Raw genomic sequence first — 17,910 nt, 5'->3', positions numbered from 1 at the left:
GTGTTCGGTAGAAATGCTGATGCATTTGCATTTTCCGCCAAACACCGCTGCATTGCGGTTAGGCTTTTGAGCCAAAGACTTTGGTTGAGGACCCTAATCGTCCCTCTGTCTAGATGTGGGCGCCCCGGGAGTATCCCAGCCCTCGTACAATACGGCAGTGAAGCATCGGTGTTGAACACTGATGTCATGCTGTCGATGATGATGATGACCGTTACCAGCAGACAGGGGACTTTCGCATGGCGGCAAGCGAAATCCTAGAAGAAGCTGAAAAAGCCAAAATTTGGGGAACCCCACCGCAACTGAGAGACGCAGTCTTACCAGCAGACTTACCACCAGATCTTATAGAAAATCTGGTGCTCGACAGAATGGCCGTCTATCCAGGCGTGAGAAGTCTTGACACGTGATGCATCCACTTCACAAAATAGTGCAAAAATGCTAACTGCATTTTCTTTACACGAACCGGACACAGCTCAGTGGTTGCGGCGCAAACTTAGTGACCGTATGGTCCGTGGTTCGAACCCCACCTAGGCGTCTCGACAGCTCTTGTCCAGCCATTGGCAACTTGGTAGTATCTCAACCTTCGTGCTTTCTGATACGACAGCTAGATAATGAAAAGTTGTTACAGTTGAACGACGATTAGTATTACGACTACAAACCGTATGGCCGACGGTTTAATTTTTTTTCTACCCGTCGTACAAGAAATAGCTCCGCCGAGGGGACATCCATGCCCCCCTCCATTAGGTGTTTCCTCGGTGGACGATCGCTGTGTAGGTTGGACTTTGGTGCAATATACGAGTAGCGATTTCCCAAACGAAAAAAAAACTAAAAAGATCCACCTCATAATGAATGATAAGTAACAGTGAAGAGGCCATGTGCTATCACATATCAGACTATAGGCCAGAGTTTATCTCACATTGGAAAAATGGATCGGATTACACAAACAGCACAGTTGTGACGAGCGGACTAGTGGAACTTGCGATGACGAGTTTTCCGTCGCGGCAGCTGAGCTGAGGATGCGAATAAGAAGGGCTGAGGAACACCTTCAATAGCCTGATTCAGTGAAAACTATTCGTACTTGCGGAAACTAGCCACTTTATGGTTTGAGGCAGGTCAGATACACAGGCACAGATCGTTCAGCTGTAGCACCCTTTCGGTGTCTAACTGCCACGCCACCAGAAGCAAGTACGAGGGCTGGAATACTGCCGGGTCGCCCAAGCCTAGACAGAGGGAGTCGAGAGGCAGAGGTCGGGTTCGAACCGCGGACTTTCCGGTCAGTAAATTCGCGCTCTAACCACTGAGCCATTTCGCTCACACAAGATAACACTGATACTGATGGTTCATTGCATCATACAGTCTAATCATATTCGAGGCCTTGAAGTGAAAAGCGAGATGGAACTGGATGAGAAATGGAACCTGTTGCTGGTCCATCATACGCGTTCTGGGGTGCCTACACTTCCAAACGCTCAATCAAACCATCTGAAAAGAAACTAACGACATAAACGTCACTAGTTTTGTCGCCACTTCCTGTAGTGTCTCTAGCCCCGCAGGTCACGAGGAACCGGCCCTGGTAGGCGTACTGCACCAACTACACCTAAACCCTTCGTAATCACTTTCAGAACCTTATGCTAAATCACACGTTGACAATAAACTCGCGACATTTTGAGGGAGGCCCGAAGAACAACACTCGTCTCGGTAGACGATGTTTTGTCATGCATAGCACATGACTGAGTCATCGTAGTTGACGGTGTACAATGCTTTCTGAGACTGAAGCTTCTGCTGCACAATCAAATGCCCGTTTTCTAATCACCTCGCTAAGAGTTCGTTGATGCTTCTAAGACATCGGTGGCCGAAAACCTGGTATGCAGAAGGCCGGGTGTGAATGACCATAAGTGGTCACCTGTCTGACCAATCAAAAACAAGGCAGAAAATAAATGAAAGTGTCAGTTGGCCTGAAGGCGTTTCTTATTAACTGCCCTCTAGACTTCGTAATATAATCACGTTTCTCTGAGTTAGGATTTAACCGACAGTACACCAGGCTTTTGATTTGTTTTATTCTGATCTACCGCACTTCACGACAATTTAAAGAAAAAACAACCACTTACCGGTCCAACAACTTTTTGAGTGCATCGTCTGACAATTCATCCAAATTTGACACTTCCGCATGATAGTCCCTTTTAGACAACAACCGTAAGAGTTCCGTCTTGGATAAGTTTGCGTCGACTGAATGCGAGTTGCGATGAGAATTCCGCGGTCCTCCGCGGAGCCATCCATGTTTGAGGTGATCGGGCAAAGGCTGTGGCAGAATACGAAAGCGTTCTGATCATCCACTGAGTCTAAGCAAGTAGAGAACCTAAGAAGGTATATATCTGTTCTCCCCTGGAGGAGTCACCTCTCAAAAGAGACCACGCTGTTTAGGTCCCCTACAGATGAGTTAACAGTGGAGTTATCATTACCTAGCAAACTGAAATAGTTGAGACATCACATGAGTATTAAATGTGCCTTTGTAATGGACTTTCGAAAAGCATGTGTCGAGTTTCCACAGGAAATTGGCATGCCAACGCGCGCGTCGTGTCATAGTGGAGCGACAGACAACTAATCACTCAGCGCCTCCGACAAAAGCAGTGCTCAAATGCGATTAAGGTTTTGATAAAACAGAAGTGTCATACGTGCTAGATAATTGTGACATTGAAGGACTTTTAAAGGCTCCAAATCTTACCTTATTTCCGGTACCGAAAGACAGCTTCGTTCGATTCGTTCCGAAGGAACCTCCAGCCAAAACAAGCCGTTCTAAACCCCGTTTGGCATGGGCTCTCTCAAGGATTGTTTCATCGATCGTATCCGCCGTGACCAGACGGATAACTAACACGGGCTTGGTTTGTCCAATGCGATGGCAGCTAGCATGATAAGAAAAAGAAGAGTAGTAACTGACGTGGCAAACGGAACAACATTGCCAGAGAACATTAGGAAATGGGGAATCGGAGGGAACTGAAAGTTTGGCATATAACTCAAGCTACTTAGCACCCGACAGTAGTATGTAACAACATAGAACTTGGTAACCGAACGAACAAGCTACCGGTCTTGTGCCTGCAGGTCTGTCTGTGGGTTCCAGTCGGAATCGAAAATAATAACGGTGTCGGCAGCTGCCTGTAGATTTAACCCACAGCCACCAGCACGCGCAGAGACAAGGAACACAGGCAACATTTCAACTGGTTCATAGTTAAAGCGTCTTATTGCTGCCTGGCGATCAGCGAACTTGGTGGCTCCATCGAGTCGTACGAACGGCCAGTTTCTGGCCTCGAGTAATTCTTCTAGCACGTCGAGAACAATAGTAAGCTGAGAGAATATAAGGACCTGGAACGGAAACGGAGAGGAAAGAAACACAACAAAATGTTGAGTCAAGGGGGGCAAGACAATCGGGGAGATAAGACCGACCACTATTGTATACTGCTTTCACGGTATATACCCATGAATACACCCGATGTAATGTAAGTCTAAGGCGTGCTGAATGCACCGTATTGCCTATGGTTTGCAATATCACTCATTTAGCTGTAACGCCCTTTCGGTGCTCAGCTGTCGTGCCACCCGAAGGAGGCACGAGGGCCGAGATACTACTAAGTCTAGACAGGACGAGTCGAGATGCCGAGGGTAGGTTCGAACCGTTCACCTTCTGGTCCGTAAGTTGGCGCCTTACCAACCGAGCTATCTGGGGCAATATGGTATCGCATGAAGCACTGCAGGCAGAGGTCCTGTTGGGTTCGAGTAGTGAACACTATCGACTAGAGACTGTCCAGACAAATAACTTAGGGAAGCAGAGAATATTCCACAGGAACACGGGGAGCAGAAAAACGTCACCTGGGTGATCACAATGCTATAATCAAAAGGAGGAAAGGTGAGAAGAGTGGTTGTGAAAAAGGGAACAACTGCATTTCAAAAAGTCAGAATACCTTATGATTACTTCCGATCAGTTGCTTTAAAAGTCGATCCAAAACACGGGTTTTTTCACTTGCATCAATCAGAGCCATTTGCTCGGTAGATGGAGTTGACCCAGCAGGACAAGTGTCGCCTGCAACGTCCGGTCGGTCGATGGCCAGGTATGGATGGTTGACAATTCGGCGCAATAACATCAAACCATTAGTCAGACTGACGCGCGGCGAAATGAGGAAATCGTAAGAAGTCGGCCGTGAAGGGAGAGCTGAAGTATCCACTGAAGGTTCCACAACCTCTGACGTGTCGTTCATCTTAAGCGGGGATGACTTTCGAGCCCGACACTGGTCCTGAACTTGGATACGACTGCAAACAAAGAATATCGGGGTCAAGTTCCTCACCAACATTGAAGATAGGATCATAGCATAATAGTTAAACAAACTACAAGAACCAAACTGGACTGAGGCAGAATGACCGGCGTAAGGGACCCTTTTAGACTGGGAAACAGAGTTGTTTACCTCACGCTCGGAATGTACTGGCCGATTTCTGGCTGACACGCCAACGAACAAAGTCGTGAATATGTGGGCAGCGATCTCTCACACCCCCGCGATACTCTAACAGGTCGGTCACAGACGATAAAGGACTGTACTGGGTGCTGGAAATATGAGCTTATCAGAATACTTGTGATAGCCTAACAAAACGACCCATCCAAAGTGTTTGTACTCTTTTCACCACTGAGTGTGCACGATTTTGCTGCGGCAAGGTTCCGGTGGCCTAGTTGAGGATGAGCAAAATCCTGTGGTAGCTCACTTCATAAAGTCCATTTTTCAAAGTGCATTACTCTTGCACAGTGTGTTGGATGAACCGAGAACATTCGATTAGTGGTGAAATTCATCAATTGGTTCATTACCAGCATCAGTTAATCAGTTATGAACCGTGAACTAACAAGATTGTCCAGCTGTAGCACCCTTTCGGTGCCTAGCTGCCATGCCACACGAAGGAGGCACGAGGGCTCGGATACTGCCACGTCGCCCAAGCCCAGACAGAGGAAGTCGAGAGGCGGAAGTCGGATTCGAACCACAGACCTTTCGGTTAGTAAATTCGCGCTCTAACCACTTGGGCCATCTCGCCTCCACAGCCATAGGAGACACTCAAGGTACCAAGGGTACGTTGGTTCCGGACGTTGTAAATTCGCCTCTAACCACTTGGGCCATCTCGCCTCCACAGCCATAGGAGACACTCAAGGTACCAAGGGTACGTTGGTTCCGGACGTTACAGTTTCGTTCACGGTAGAAGTGAACACCAGGGAAGATTTAGTCGGGGAGTTGGTGCGAAGGCCTGATTCCGTTACAGTAGCAGCCTAGGAAGCTTAGTAGTGAATGCGATAGCTTTGATGTAGAAGAGCTACTTAGTGCGCGATTGAAGCACGTCTGTCATCAACTACTGACGAGCCAGAATTATTTCGGTCAAGTAAGATTTGAACTTGAAACGGCACGCCTCTCTATGGGATTTAAACCGAGAATAATATCGTCTACTTACTCACTACATGTGAGCTAAAGCTCCGGGAACCCTGCAGGCTTCAGAGGAAGGTAGAGGAGCTTCAAGCAGCACGTCAATAACAATGATGTAAAGGAACGGCGAGAGAGCACAGAATTGTCTCGCTAAGGGACATGTTGAGACTGGACGAAAGCTTAGCTTCTGCCTGTGCCCACCCACAGGATTTACCGTGTATGGCCTCAGGAAAGACATTGAAGATGGATAACGTCAGCGTTTCTGATAATCGATGGATTCGAAGGTAGCTTCCAGATCAGGAAAAACTATCGTGGGATGCTTGAAAAGATGGTGGTCGATAAATCCTCAGCCAGGACGAAACCCAGTTCAATCCTTACGTACTCGTTTCCCCCGGTAGTCGGCCAGAGAGCGCCTTGGATGCTCCGGCTGCCAGACTGATGCCCTGATGGTCTTCGCATGTTCTTGCGCCCTACTCCAAAATAGCGCCTTGGATGCTCGGCTGCCAGACTGATGCCCTGATGGTCTTCGCATGTTCTTGCGCCCTACTCCAAAATAAGGATCAACAATGAAGCACTATGTCATTCCTTCTGCACTCTGTTTTTCCTTTCAGAGAGATTGTGGTAAGGTTGTCAAACTGCTCAGAAGAACTTCAACACCATTCGGACCGATAGTCCTCTGCAGTCGAAAGAACGATATCTTCCGTTGGATTGCGGTTGTTGATGCGGTTGACTGATGACAACGTTCCATTCAGGGTCGTTGGTTTTCTCGGGGCTTGTACGTGAAAAAAAACCAACCGAACCGTTTTTTCAAGTGTTCAGTCTTTCACAAAACATGACGATTCGGTGGATGATTGCTGCTCCGTCTCTCGGTAAGTCATTTCTCCGGCACCCGCCTTCTTTTGGTTGGTAGATAAAATCAGCTACAAAGGGGTAGCTGTTTTCTGTAGCAGAATTCATTTCCACATCACGGTCTCTATCAATCTCCCAGCACTCTCTGTCCCCTGACTCTTCAGCGTTTGAGGGATCACCGTGAGCTGTCGTGGTGGTTGTTGGCTGGTATGCATTTTCTGATCTTCACGATATGCGGAGTTTATTTATTCGTGTCATATGATTTGAGCGACAGTCCGAGAGAGACGGAAAGCATGACTCTCTTCCCACCATTCCATTCGCCTTTCGAATGATCTTCATTATCGGCGTGGCTGTGCGTTTCCATCAACTCTCCAGGCAGCCGGCTCGATGCCGCTTAGCTACGGCAACCTGTGGGAGTAAATGATTATGAATCCACCCGCATGATCCTGATGGAAAACGAATTGACAAGTGACGTCGCGAAAGACACGATCAGAATCAAGTTGGAACTCTCGATCGATAACTGGTAGTCACATGATCCAACTGAGCCCATGACTAGTTTGCATTCGACGGCCTCCAACCATCAGGGCCCGGTGCGCTCGTGCTGAATAACCGTACTGGCTAGAAACGGACGATCTTTGGCACACAACTGAGAAATCGCTTTTCTGGTGGAACAAGTAGCATATACACTGCCTTTGTGTGCATCAAAATGAATTTGAAAACCAAATTTATTAAAGCGGGTCACAGATTTAGGCGAAGAAACAGAGTGAATCCGAAGCTGGAAAGAACAGACTCGATACCATTTTAACAATCACACCGCACTTCCTGGAACAATCTCCTTGAAAAAAAAACACAATCGTTCAGCTGTAACACCCTTTCGGGGCCATGCCACCCGAAGGAAGCACGAGGGCTCGGATACTGCCAGATTGACCATGCCTAGACAGGGGAAGTCGAGAGGTCGGGTTCGAACCACGAACCTTCCGGTCAGTAAATTCGCGCTCTAACCACTGAGCCATCTCATCCCCTCCCCTCTCTTTGGATTGAATGTGTAAAACATTGATGAGGCGCAACTAATCAAAGTTGTTTTCACCCGATTTGGAAAGGTGAGGAAATGACATTTCGCGATTCGTGACAAACTTTTCGCGTTGAACTGATATCCAAAACGAGACAGGAACTGGGACCGAGAAACTGTCAAGGGCGATCAGAAAGTCCGGCACGAGACCACACCGCGTATGGGCTGGGTCGTGTCTCAATTCCAAATCCTTCACGAGTTCTTCTTCAAGTGTTTTTTCAATAACTCATTACTTCAGCATGTCAACATAACATTAGTGCCAAGAAAAAAAAACAACAACCTGGAGAAGAAACGGAGCTTACTTGGCTTGCCGAGTCAATCTTTTGTTATTTTTGTTGGAGCCATGTCTCTTATCCGGTATGATATTCGCTTGATCCAACCACGTTAGACTACCATGACCACTGGGCTGCGAAGCAAAGGACTTTGCTTTGGATGGATGCCTGGCGAGTTGATTGGTCTGGCTTTCTAGACAGAGTTGCAAAGCCTGGTTGTACAATTCCTGCATACGTCCAGCGGCAGGGAGAGAGTGAGGAAGAAGAGAAAAAGGTTAAAAATGGTTTCCTGACAATCAATCTGTCAGATTCCAACAATCCTAGCATCCGGTATTGAGGGTAAGAAAACGGAGGGAAAAGGTTCAGCTGTAGCACCCTTTCGGTGCAAGGCTGCCGTGCCGCCCGAAGCAAGCACGTGGGCTGGGATACCGCCAGGTTGCCCAAGCCTAGACAGGGGAAGTCGAGAGGCAGAGGTCGGGTTGGAACCACGGACATTCGGTGGCGAATTTGCGCTCTCGCCTCAAGAGAAGGGAAAACCGAAGGCGGAAACTAAATATTAAAAAAACGTACCTTTTGCAGAGGAGTCATACCGACTCGGAGCAGAATTTCTCTTTTCGGAGGTAACAACAGATTGGTTTCCGCCTTGGTTCGTCGTAGCATGAACGGACTGATGATGCAATGAAGCCTGGTGATTAGTGATCGTTCCATTTCGGCCGTTACCAGACGATCACGACCCGCATGATCGCTCAGTACCACCGGGTCAAACCAATGCTAATGAAGAAGGAGGGAGAGAGTGACCGGCTGATTAATCGTACATCTATGACCTACACTATCAAGGGCTAATTCTAGATAGTACTAGTGGTGATATGACAGGTTCACTTTAGACACAATGTGAAACACCTGTTCGGCGCCACAGCAACAAGCATTGTCTTCATCGTCCACTCCCCATTTAGTGGGACAGGAGGACCCAACTGGAGCCAATCAGACAGTGAACGTCCATGCTCTTTTTCTGACCTCCGGGTGCTTTTTAAATCAACTGGTGATCTTGAAAGAAGAGTGTGCTAAGGAGGACGATGAACGGGTGCTCAGAGGTCGTGTTTTGGTCACCTGAGCTGTGAAATACGCTCAAGTTGTTAAATCTTCCGAACCTCTCCAGGCCAGCGAAGCGTCTGCGGACGCCATTGCTCCTTACGTGGTTAGTTCACCAGAAGTGTGCGACATTACGGATGCATCGGTGATCGAAGACGCAAAAGAGTTGAATACCACCCTTTATTGCCGTAATGGAAAACTGAACGTACAGAGGCGATTTATGTGTCCCGTGAGTTAGAGGCAGAAATTTTGTAGTGAATTCAGGGGGATATTAGCCGCATAATCAAAGTCCTGAGGCCTATCACCTGGCATCAGGTCGGTGAACTGCCACCTATCAAGACGTCGCTAGTGGTAAAAATGAACAGGAAAGATTATAGTGGAGATGCTGAGAGTGGTGGTTGGACTCAGACTGTAACCGAATAGTGTATGTGTGGTGACCTGATAATGGTATTTTGCACGCACATCAAACTAACTCGAAGATGCCCTGACAATGTTTGGATGGCGGTAAAGGCAACGTTTATCCGGAACACGGATTACCCTACTCGACTGATCAGTTCTCTGCTCTTCATGGAAGCCCAGGGACAAACCATTAGGTTCGTGAGAGGGCTATTGTGTTTAGAATGTTGGAATTAGTTGACCGAAGTTTCCCATTAAACGTTCCATTCATCCGCCCAGTTATGGCCGTTGTGATACTGTAAGCCAGAGTGTAGTATGAATCAAGAAACTCCACGTAGCAGGATAGATTCAGTGCCTGATGGTACCAACAACCATGGTACAAGTTAAGTGGATTGATTCAGCGTTTAGAAGTAATCTCGCGTTGAGAAAAGGCAAAACTGCCTCGTAACCTAAGACTCCAGTATTTCAAGGATGGGATAGCACAGATCTGTTGGTTACAGTCTACATTCTAGGCACACGGAGTCAGGATCAAAGTGTTCCAGTATGATCAGCAGTTTTCAACGCAAAATCACCGACAACAATTTTATGCAAAGTGGTAAAGCTCCCTCGATATGACACGCTTCTAGCCGCAAACCGAACGCACTTTTGAAACCTAATCTGCCCCTGTCGGGGTCTAAACAGCGTCCCCCTGCCTCAACTCCTGCACTCGGCGAATAAAACGAAGGGGGCTAAAAATGAGGACACCCTAGTGCATGGTTCTTTGCTGAACAACTCACTAGCAGCTGTGCGTTAGACGACTAAGCAGATCTCATGGGTCTGAAGGGCGGTAAATCCCTAATGAGACAGCGGTAGAACGGATTTCAGTAGTCTATACCTAATTAAGTAGTTGTTCCACCACAACTCCAATCGCGTTGAAACATGCGCTGGAATACGGAGGTAAAGGTCCTTCGAATGTCAGTGAGCTGGTTCAATTCAATCACCAAGTCGGTTTTTCGGTGCCTGGTATGGACTACTTTTTTTTCTTTTCTGGTCCCAGGACAGGTTCAACAGTACTGTTCCCGGTCACCTAATGAGACCGTATTCAGGTGTTGACAGGGATGATTGGTGGGTAGGTTAACGAGAGAACTCATACACTCCAGGCCATCGAAAACTCGTCCAGGCCGCTGATCTAACACTCAGCGCTTCCACGTGCCCCAGGATGCATGGTTGACCACATCGACGGACTTCTAAAGCCAGGTACCGCACAATAACACGTGAAGACATCGAAATACGAGGTCAAACCAAAGGGTGAAAAGAACGGGGTGATTCTGAACCATCAATAGGCCCAACTAGCAGCCCAGATCTTCTTTTAATTTGGTCGCGAGCTGGTGAACCACACTGAAGATGCATTCATACGACTAGTCGTGCTTTCGCTTCCCTAAGACGATAGCTTTAGTGAACTGTTAATATAGAATTTGGGGGAGGAATTCGACGGTTTCTAACAGACAGACAGACAGACAGACAGACAGACAGACAGACAGACAGACAGACAGACAGACAGACAGACAGACAGACAGACAGACAGACAGACAGACAGACAGACAGACAGACAGACAGACAGACAGACAGACAGACAGACAGACAGACAGACAGACAGACAGACAGACAGACAGACAGACAGACAGACAGACAGACAGACAGACAGACAGACAGACAGACAGACAGACAGACAGACAGACAGACAGACAGACAGACAGACAGACAGACAGACAGACAGACAGACAGACAGACAGACAGACAGACAGACAGACAGACAGACAGACAGACAGACAGACAGACAGACAGACAGACAGACAGACAGACAGACAGACAGACAGACAGACAGACAGACAGACAGACAGACAGACAGACAGACAGACAGACAGACAGACAGACAGACAGACAGACAGACAGACAGACAGACAGACAGACAGACAGACAGACAGACAGACAGACAGACAGACAGACAGACAGACAGACAGACAGACAGACAGACAGACAGACAGACAGACAGACAGACAGACAGACAGACAGACAGACAGACAGACAGACAGACAGACGACAGACAGACAGACACAGACAGCTATCAAGCCTTTGGTTTGCAGTTCTTTTTATCGGTTCGCATGACATCTAGTTCCCAGTTGTCCGAATCCATATGTGCTTACCCACACGGCGGACATATCAGCAGTTTGGAAAACAACAACAGTGGCAGATACTTACCTCAAACATCTCCAAAGAGGTGAAGATCTCCGGCAGTATGAAATGCAACAAGGACCAGAGTTCCGAAATTCGATTTTGCAATGGAGTCCCCGTGACGAGAATACGGAGGCTGGTGGAAAATTTGGCCAGTCTTCGGTACAGTCTGCTTGCAGGATTTTTCAAGCGTTGACCCTCGTCAACGACCAGGCCCTAAAAGTGACAAGCCAAAATAACGTAGAGCATCGGCAGTGGAGGTAACTGGCTTATAAAAATTCACTAACAGCTCATACCATCTAAGCGGCTGGTGACAAAGTGGCAACTGATCCGTTCCGAGGTTGGTAACTGGGTGGCAAACGTTTCGTCACCATACGGGGAACGGCGATGATTTTTTTCGACTGGTGGCGAAACGTTTATGATCCAGCTTTTGATCGAGACGTCATCCTGTAATTGAGCCTGGTTTATACCGAAAAGCCGAGGAGCATCGTACAGTTGTTTCGCCCTTGCTACGAATCACCTGTAGTGCGCTTCTGTGGGGAGACTCGAAAACGCGGCCTCCGGAATGGTAGCTGAAGACGAGGCCGTCTGGCCGAGAGTGCCTGATTAAATTACAAGCCAAATGCTGAGCTAGGTGGATAGATCAGCTGCCACCTTAGCATTGACAAATTGACTCAACCAAACTACTCACGTGAAGGGGGCGAGATGGCCCAAGTGGTTAGAGCGCGAATTTAGTGACCGGAAGGTCCATGGTCCGAACCCGACCAGCTCTGCCTCTTGACTTCCCCTGTCTATGCTTGGGCAGCCTGGCAGTGTCCCAGCCCTCGTGCTTCTTTCGGGTGGCATGGTAGATAGGCACCGAAGTAGTGCTACAGCTGAACGATTTTTCTTACCCACGTGAAGTCCATGAGAACCAATTTGCGCGTGGTAAATGAATCAAAGCGGTAGGCTACATGGTAAGGGGTACTCACGGGAGAAGGTGAAATACCCCTATATACGTTAGGGACTTAAGGCACTCCAGTACTGACAAGCTTGTTTCCAATCTGCTTGACCTGCTGAAGCGCAATGGTCCGAAAAACGGATCTACAGTCGTTCAGCTGTAACACTTTTTCGGTGCCTAGCTACCATGCCATCCGAAGGAAGCACGAGGGCTGGGACACTGCAAGGTTGCTCAAGCCTAGACACGGGAAGTCGAGAGGCAGAGGTCGGGTTCGAAGCACGGACCTTCCGGTCAGTAGATTCGCGCTCTAACCACTTGAGTCATCTCGGCCCCATTTCGCCTTAAAACATCCAAACGTGGTCTTTTCAGGGAGGATGTCTCTGCAGAGGGAATTGTTATAGTACAAAGGATGAAGATTGAGTTAGCGATCAAGAAGTACGATCCAGAGCCCGAAGAAAACGGAAAAAATTGTTCGAAACGGCACAGCCGCTAGGATTAGCCATTGCCTATCACTGCAGTTCAACCATTGGTGCTGTTATTCACAGAATCAAGAAACACGCCTGCAACAATCGATAACGCTAATTGATACATTTTGTCACACATCATTGTGACCCGGTTTCTCACTATGACGAGAAAGCCTCCAGCAAACTGGATCGAACAGTCGGCCGAAGTATAGGTTTAATCGTTCGTAAAAGTACATACCATCTGGCGCAGTAGGACGGCAGAAAACCAGTCTATTTACATCTCTTACCCTGCACAGCAGAACTGAGAAGAAATACCGGATTTAGCGGACGCATTTGCCAGACATACAATGCTACGATATGCACCCCATCGACGGGGAAATTCACATTATCTAGGATGATCAAGGTGCTAGCGACCAGGCAACTAATCGGTTTAACTTTCTACGGTACCGACATTTTCCGTGTGCGATTTTGGACGAATAAATTAGGCTACGACGGTAACTTCTCCCGATCCATCGATGATAACCAGGTGTAGTGAGATTCAGCTTCGAGCAATCGGTAAATGGAGGCTGTTAGATATCGCATGGGGCGCAGTGCTTCACATACACACTTCAAACTCACTTTAAAAGGGACCTTCTGTAAATACTTCGCGTCTCGAATCGCCACCTCGTAAGAGGTTAACACAATCGGGTATGCCCAGAAGACGTCGTCCACTCTCCTCCTGGATGTGGCTGAAGTCGAACAGACTGTACTTGCAGAGTCATTACAATACGGTGATTTCAGTTCATTGGACAGACTGTCTTCGGTTAGTTTCGAGGTAGGGTAATCTGAGGGCGTCAACACTACGGGTTCCGTGAAACCCTCTGGCTTTATAGTGCTCTCTGTAAGTAAAGGAGACAACTGTGGTGCCCCAACTATCGGTTGCTTCTGCTCGCAAGAGGCAAGAACTTCGGTGATGACCTCATCCAAGTGAGCCAGTGCAATCGCTCTGTTATCTTGTTCAGTCTTGACTTCGTTGGGTAGATCGATATTCTCGGATAAATTCGATTCAATGTTTACAGCCCGGGCAGGACTGGCTGAAGCGGTACACATTGTACTCAATTGGTGGTGAGCTTCATTCTCGAACGAAAACGCTTGGCAACTAGTGGGTGAGTTGTTTGTGTCAAGGGGTTCTTGTCTATCAGGCTTACTATCTGTCGCCACAACAGTACCTTCAAATGAAGGGGATAAGTCATAGGTTATCGGACAGGCGGTATGAATAGTTGGAGTTTCGCTCGGTGTAGCACTTTGTGAATTCAACGCTAGGGAAGTGATGTGGTCAAAGGAAGCGGTGGATGTAACCGGGTCTTCTGTTGGTTGTGGGGATCTCGCAGAATGGTCCTCAAAAGTGGTATCCCCAGTCTTTCCGGCAGCTTCGGTTGCACTATACTCGAGCAGAACTTCGGTGATGACATTATCCAGGTTTCGAAGGGCATCGACCGATGTGTGTAACTTTCGCAAAGTGTTTACGGCAACAGTTGATATCATCTCAACGTCCGTCCCTACCGGCAATGAATCGATAAGGTGATCAGACTTCGAAGCCTCTGTGTCCATCAAGGTGCGTGCGTATTGTGGATTCCCTTTGTCCCTGCCAATCTTGTGATCGGAGGAAAGGTGAGACTCACGAGGTAAAGGACCATTTACATCAAAAACCGAATCCGTCAAGTTGGTGCTTAATGATACGATCGTGTTCCCCACAGATGCCAGAGATGATCCCTCTGACTTAGCACAGTCCACTGGATGCTGCGTTTCCGATGTAAGCCTATCAAGCGAGGAATTGGCAATCAATGAGGTAGTCTGTACGGTTACTCTTTCCGGCTCATTTTCCTGAACCTGTGACCTGGAAACGATAAGATTCATCTCCTCTGATGAACCGACCGTAGACGGTTCTACAATGTCCAGACCAGACGAACTGGAGGAAGCTGCGTTATCACACACGGAGCTGCGAGAAACCACCTCGGTGTTATCTGATGGCGGTTCCGTCGCAACGGGAGCAGCAAGCGGAATACCAGAAACAGATTCGCATTCTGAGCACTCCTCGTTGCTGCCACGTGCGGCCGCTAAGTTAACCAAACTGCGTTCTCCGTCGTGATCCTCAACTGATGTTGTTGTATCATCCAGAACCCGTTCTTTGACTTCGAACGCCCGTAGAACATTGGAAATCGTCTCATCCAGTCTGGCTATGGCCTCTGGAGCCGTCTGAAGTTCTCGTATAGGTGTTTTCAGTCGGTCCTCGGTCAGCGAAGAACTTGGAAACGAACAGACACTTTCTGTCGTCGAGCAGATGAGGCTTGTGCATCCAGATTGAACCGAGAACAATGCATCAGTCGAGGGAACGAGCGAAGAATTTAGATTTAAATCTGCAGCCATAGGCGATAACTCAGAAACATTTGAACACGTCGTCTTTTTAAGAGGAATTATTGTATCCTTGGTCTCAATCGGATCACTCAGCGATATTCGGACGCGCTTTCGAATACTCTTCCTCAGTCTTAACCGTTCCATCATGGCCCCGTAGTAGACGAGGCAAGGAATGCGCGGTGCAAAAGCAGAGAACTGATCGGCCCAGCTGGATAGTAACGACAGCGGAGTGACAATCAGATAGGGACCTGGAACTCCAGCTTCGATTAGAGACGCAAGAGCAGCGATGATCTGCAGTGTAATAATACAGAAGGGGGAAACTACTAATAAATCGAAATAAGCAACCAAAATGGAATAAACGAGGACGACTACTGTAAGAATGCGGTGACCTCTGTCCAAAAAGGAGGCTCAGTAATATAACTCAAGCATCCGAACGGAAAAACAACAAAAAGTGGACTCAAAAGTGGAAAAAATTGTTCAGTTATAGCACCCTTTCGGTGCCTAACTGTCATGCCACCCGAAGGAAGCACGAGGGCTGGGATACCACCAGGTTGCTCAAGCCTAGACGGGGGAAGTCGAGAGGCAGAGGTCGGGTTCGAACCACGGACCTTCCGGTTAGTAAATTCGCGCCCTAACCACTGAATGTATACTGTCGCAGGACAATTATGACTACTATGCACTACTCATAAAGTTGCTGGAAACTCCTCGACAGCCCACGACCGGTTGCGCCCTTCTTGGAGCTCATCAGGTAGGCACAGTTCCCGAGTTTCCGTCAACCTCACGTCCTCCTTGAGAACAAATCGCATGAAATTAGCGAAATACACACATTTGCAAACAAATTCGGCTTTCCGAGAGACTCACCTATAACCCAGCTGAATCACTCGATTTTGATGTTTCGCGTTTAATACCCAGGTTTGCGTTTCTCGTAAATCAATTTCCGACCCACATGTTGAAAGGGTAGAGTGGTAAGGCGGAAGGTTGTCGAAACAATACTGTTCCACGCCGAAAAATGTGAAATCCATGAAAAAGTGACTTTACGTGACCTTTTGGTTGACTCCTGTGAAGGCGATCGGTGGTTATTTTCCCTTTGTTCTGCCTACTCATAAGTAGTGTGATTCTTGCCTGTTCATTATAGGGCAGCTTTGCTCCCTTGGTGCTCGTTCCTTGGGTTTTTGCTCCCGCTTGAGGTCTACTTACCCCCAAGTTACTATTCTCAGATTTTGTTGACCGTCCGTCATCGCTTGGAATTTCATTTCAACTTTATCTATTTTCGAGTGTCTGCTCCAAAGGAAAGATAGGCTATCCGGCGATCTGACCCAGAAACCCCTTGGATGCTAGATGAGCGCGCTATCCGCTGCGCCAACTCAAATTTACACTGTATGACTGCCCGTGTCCGCACGTCTGTTCCTACCACCTGCTGAAAACAAACTGCGTATAGTCCGATAGCTCCAATAGTCTTGTAAGATCCCTAACCGCCGGGATCTGCTATCCATGTAGGTTGGTCCATGTATGCAATGTCCTTCTCGGTAATGGCTCCCGCTATGGCACAACCATGTTAGTGTGCATGGAGCTCGCGTGCCAAGCTATGTCCACTGTGCTGCGACTACCCCCATAGTTCGAACAAATTCCATTGGTTTATGGGCTTGTGAACCACAGCAACATGACACCTCAAGACCAGAAAGACGGACTTCACGTTGGTAGGCCACTGGTTTTGGGGAGACCACTTAGGGGTTTGACAAATTAGTGCGAAAAAATGCACAATCTTGCATCCACTAGTGACTCTTTATTTGTAAAAGCCCTATGGTGACTAGAAAGTGATTGTGGTCGTTGGCTTGTTCGCTGAGCTGCCAACATTTTCCTCTATAAAAAGTGATTTTCCATAGCTTGTTATATTCTGATTTTGTCTCGAATGGATCCCCAGTCATGTGGTAGCCTCAACTTAGAGAGCACCTAGTAGTTCACGAACGGTGGTAAAACAAAAACCGGAAGAAAAATTATACTGACGGTAACAGACTTCCCGATGCGATTTCCCAGCGGATTCTAGGATGACAGCAATCGATAAGAACGGAGTTTAAACACAATGGTAGGTGAGTCCAACTCTCTCCATAAGAATCGTGTCACAGGGGAGCCGATATGAATTGGTGGTTAAGGCACGAGCTTACTGACCGGATGGTCCATGGTTCGAACCGCTCCCGTCCATGTTTGGACGACCTGACAGTGTCTCAGCCCACGTGCTTCCTTTGGATGACACGGCAACTAGGCACCGAAAGTGCGCTACAGCTGAACGACACAGGGGAGAGTTGCTAGATGGGGTCGGATGTTAACTAGAAACATCTTTAAACCTCACCCCTGGCCCGTTCCCACATACTCCGTCTCAAGCGGTGTGATTGCATCGCGAAAACTGATGACAATTAGACTAATCGAATCAGAAGCTATGTTCAGCAACCCGAAGTACTCCACGCGTTACATTTCGCCAACTTACGAGGCAAAATGTCGCGGGTGCAACCTAGTAATCCAATGACGTTGGATCACCCAACCTCAGATTGTTGAGTAGTCACACTGACGAGTCGGATGGTGGACGCAGAGGAAACAGAGTTCCCAAATTGGGAGAGAGACTAGAAGCCCTTCGACCAATCACAGACAGACTGACGTTGACCAGACCACGGTTTAATGCAGGGAAAATATCAAATATAAGGCTGTGGGGTCAATTAGATCCAGCGCTTGGCATCTGCTAGCGACGATATATTCTCAATAGAATTATACCCCCCCCCCCCAAACCCACCCTTCAAAC

The 17,910-nt window shown here is 47.9% G+C and overlaps 1 protein-coding gene across 1 annotated transcript in view; it reads right to left on the bottom strand.

The window, feature by feature from the left end:
• The window catches only part of T265_13516 (hypothetical protein), a gene marked incomplete at both ends in the record, with an annotated part of 23,954 nt that overhangs the window by 3,315 nt on the left and 2,729 nt on the right, over positions 1-17,910 (bottom strand). Inside the window, 8 exons of the mRNA XM_009169241.1 lie at positions 2,103-2,293; positions 2,717-2,894; positions 3,074-3,351; positions 3,945-4,290; positions 7,656-7,852; positions 8,196-8,396; positions 11,349-11,537; positions 13,344-15,410. Of these exons, the coding sequence (XP_009167505.1) occupies positions 2,103-2,293; positions 2,717-2,894; positions 3,074-3,351; positions 3,945-4,290; positions 7,656-7,852; positions 8,196-8,396; positions 11,349-11,537; positions 13,344-15,410 (3,647 nt within the window). The remainder of the gene's footprint in view (positions 1-2,102; positions 2,294-2,716; positions 2,895-3,073; positions 3,352-3,944; positions 4,291-7,655; positions 7,853-8,195; positions 8,397-11,348; positions 11,538-13,343; positions 15,411-17,910) is intronic.

This window comes from Opisthorchis viverrini (genome assembly GCF_000715545.1).
Source record: "Opisthorchis viverrini unplaced genomic scaffold opera_v5_76, whole genome shotgun sequence".
In the NCBI taxonomy this organism is placed as follows: Eukaryota; Metazoa; Platyhelminthes; class Trematoda; order Opisthorchiida; family Opisthorchiidae; genus Opisthorchis; species Opisthorchis viverrini.
This window is presented reverse-complemented; position numbering and strand designations above follow the sequence as displayed.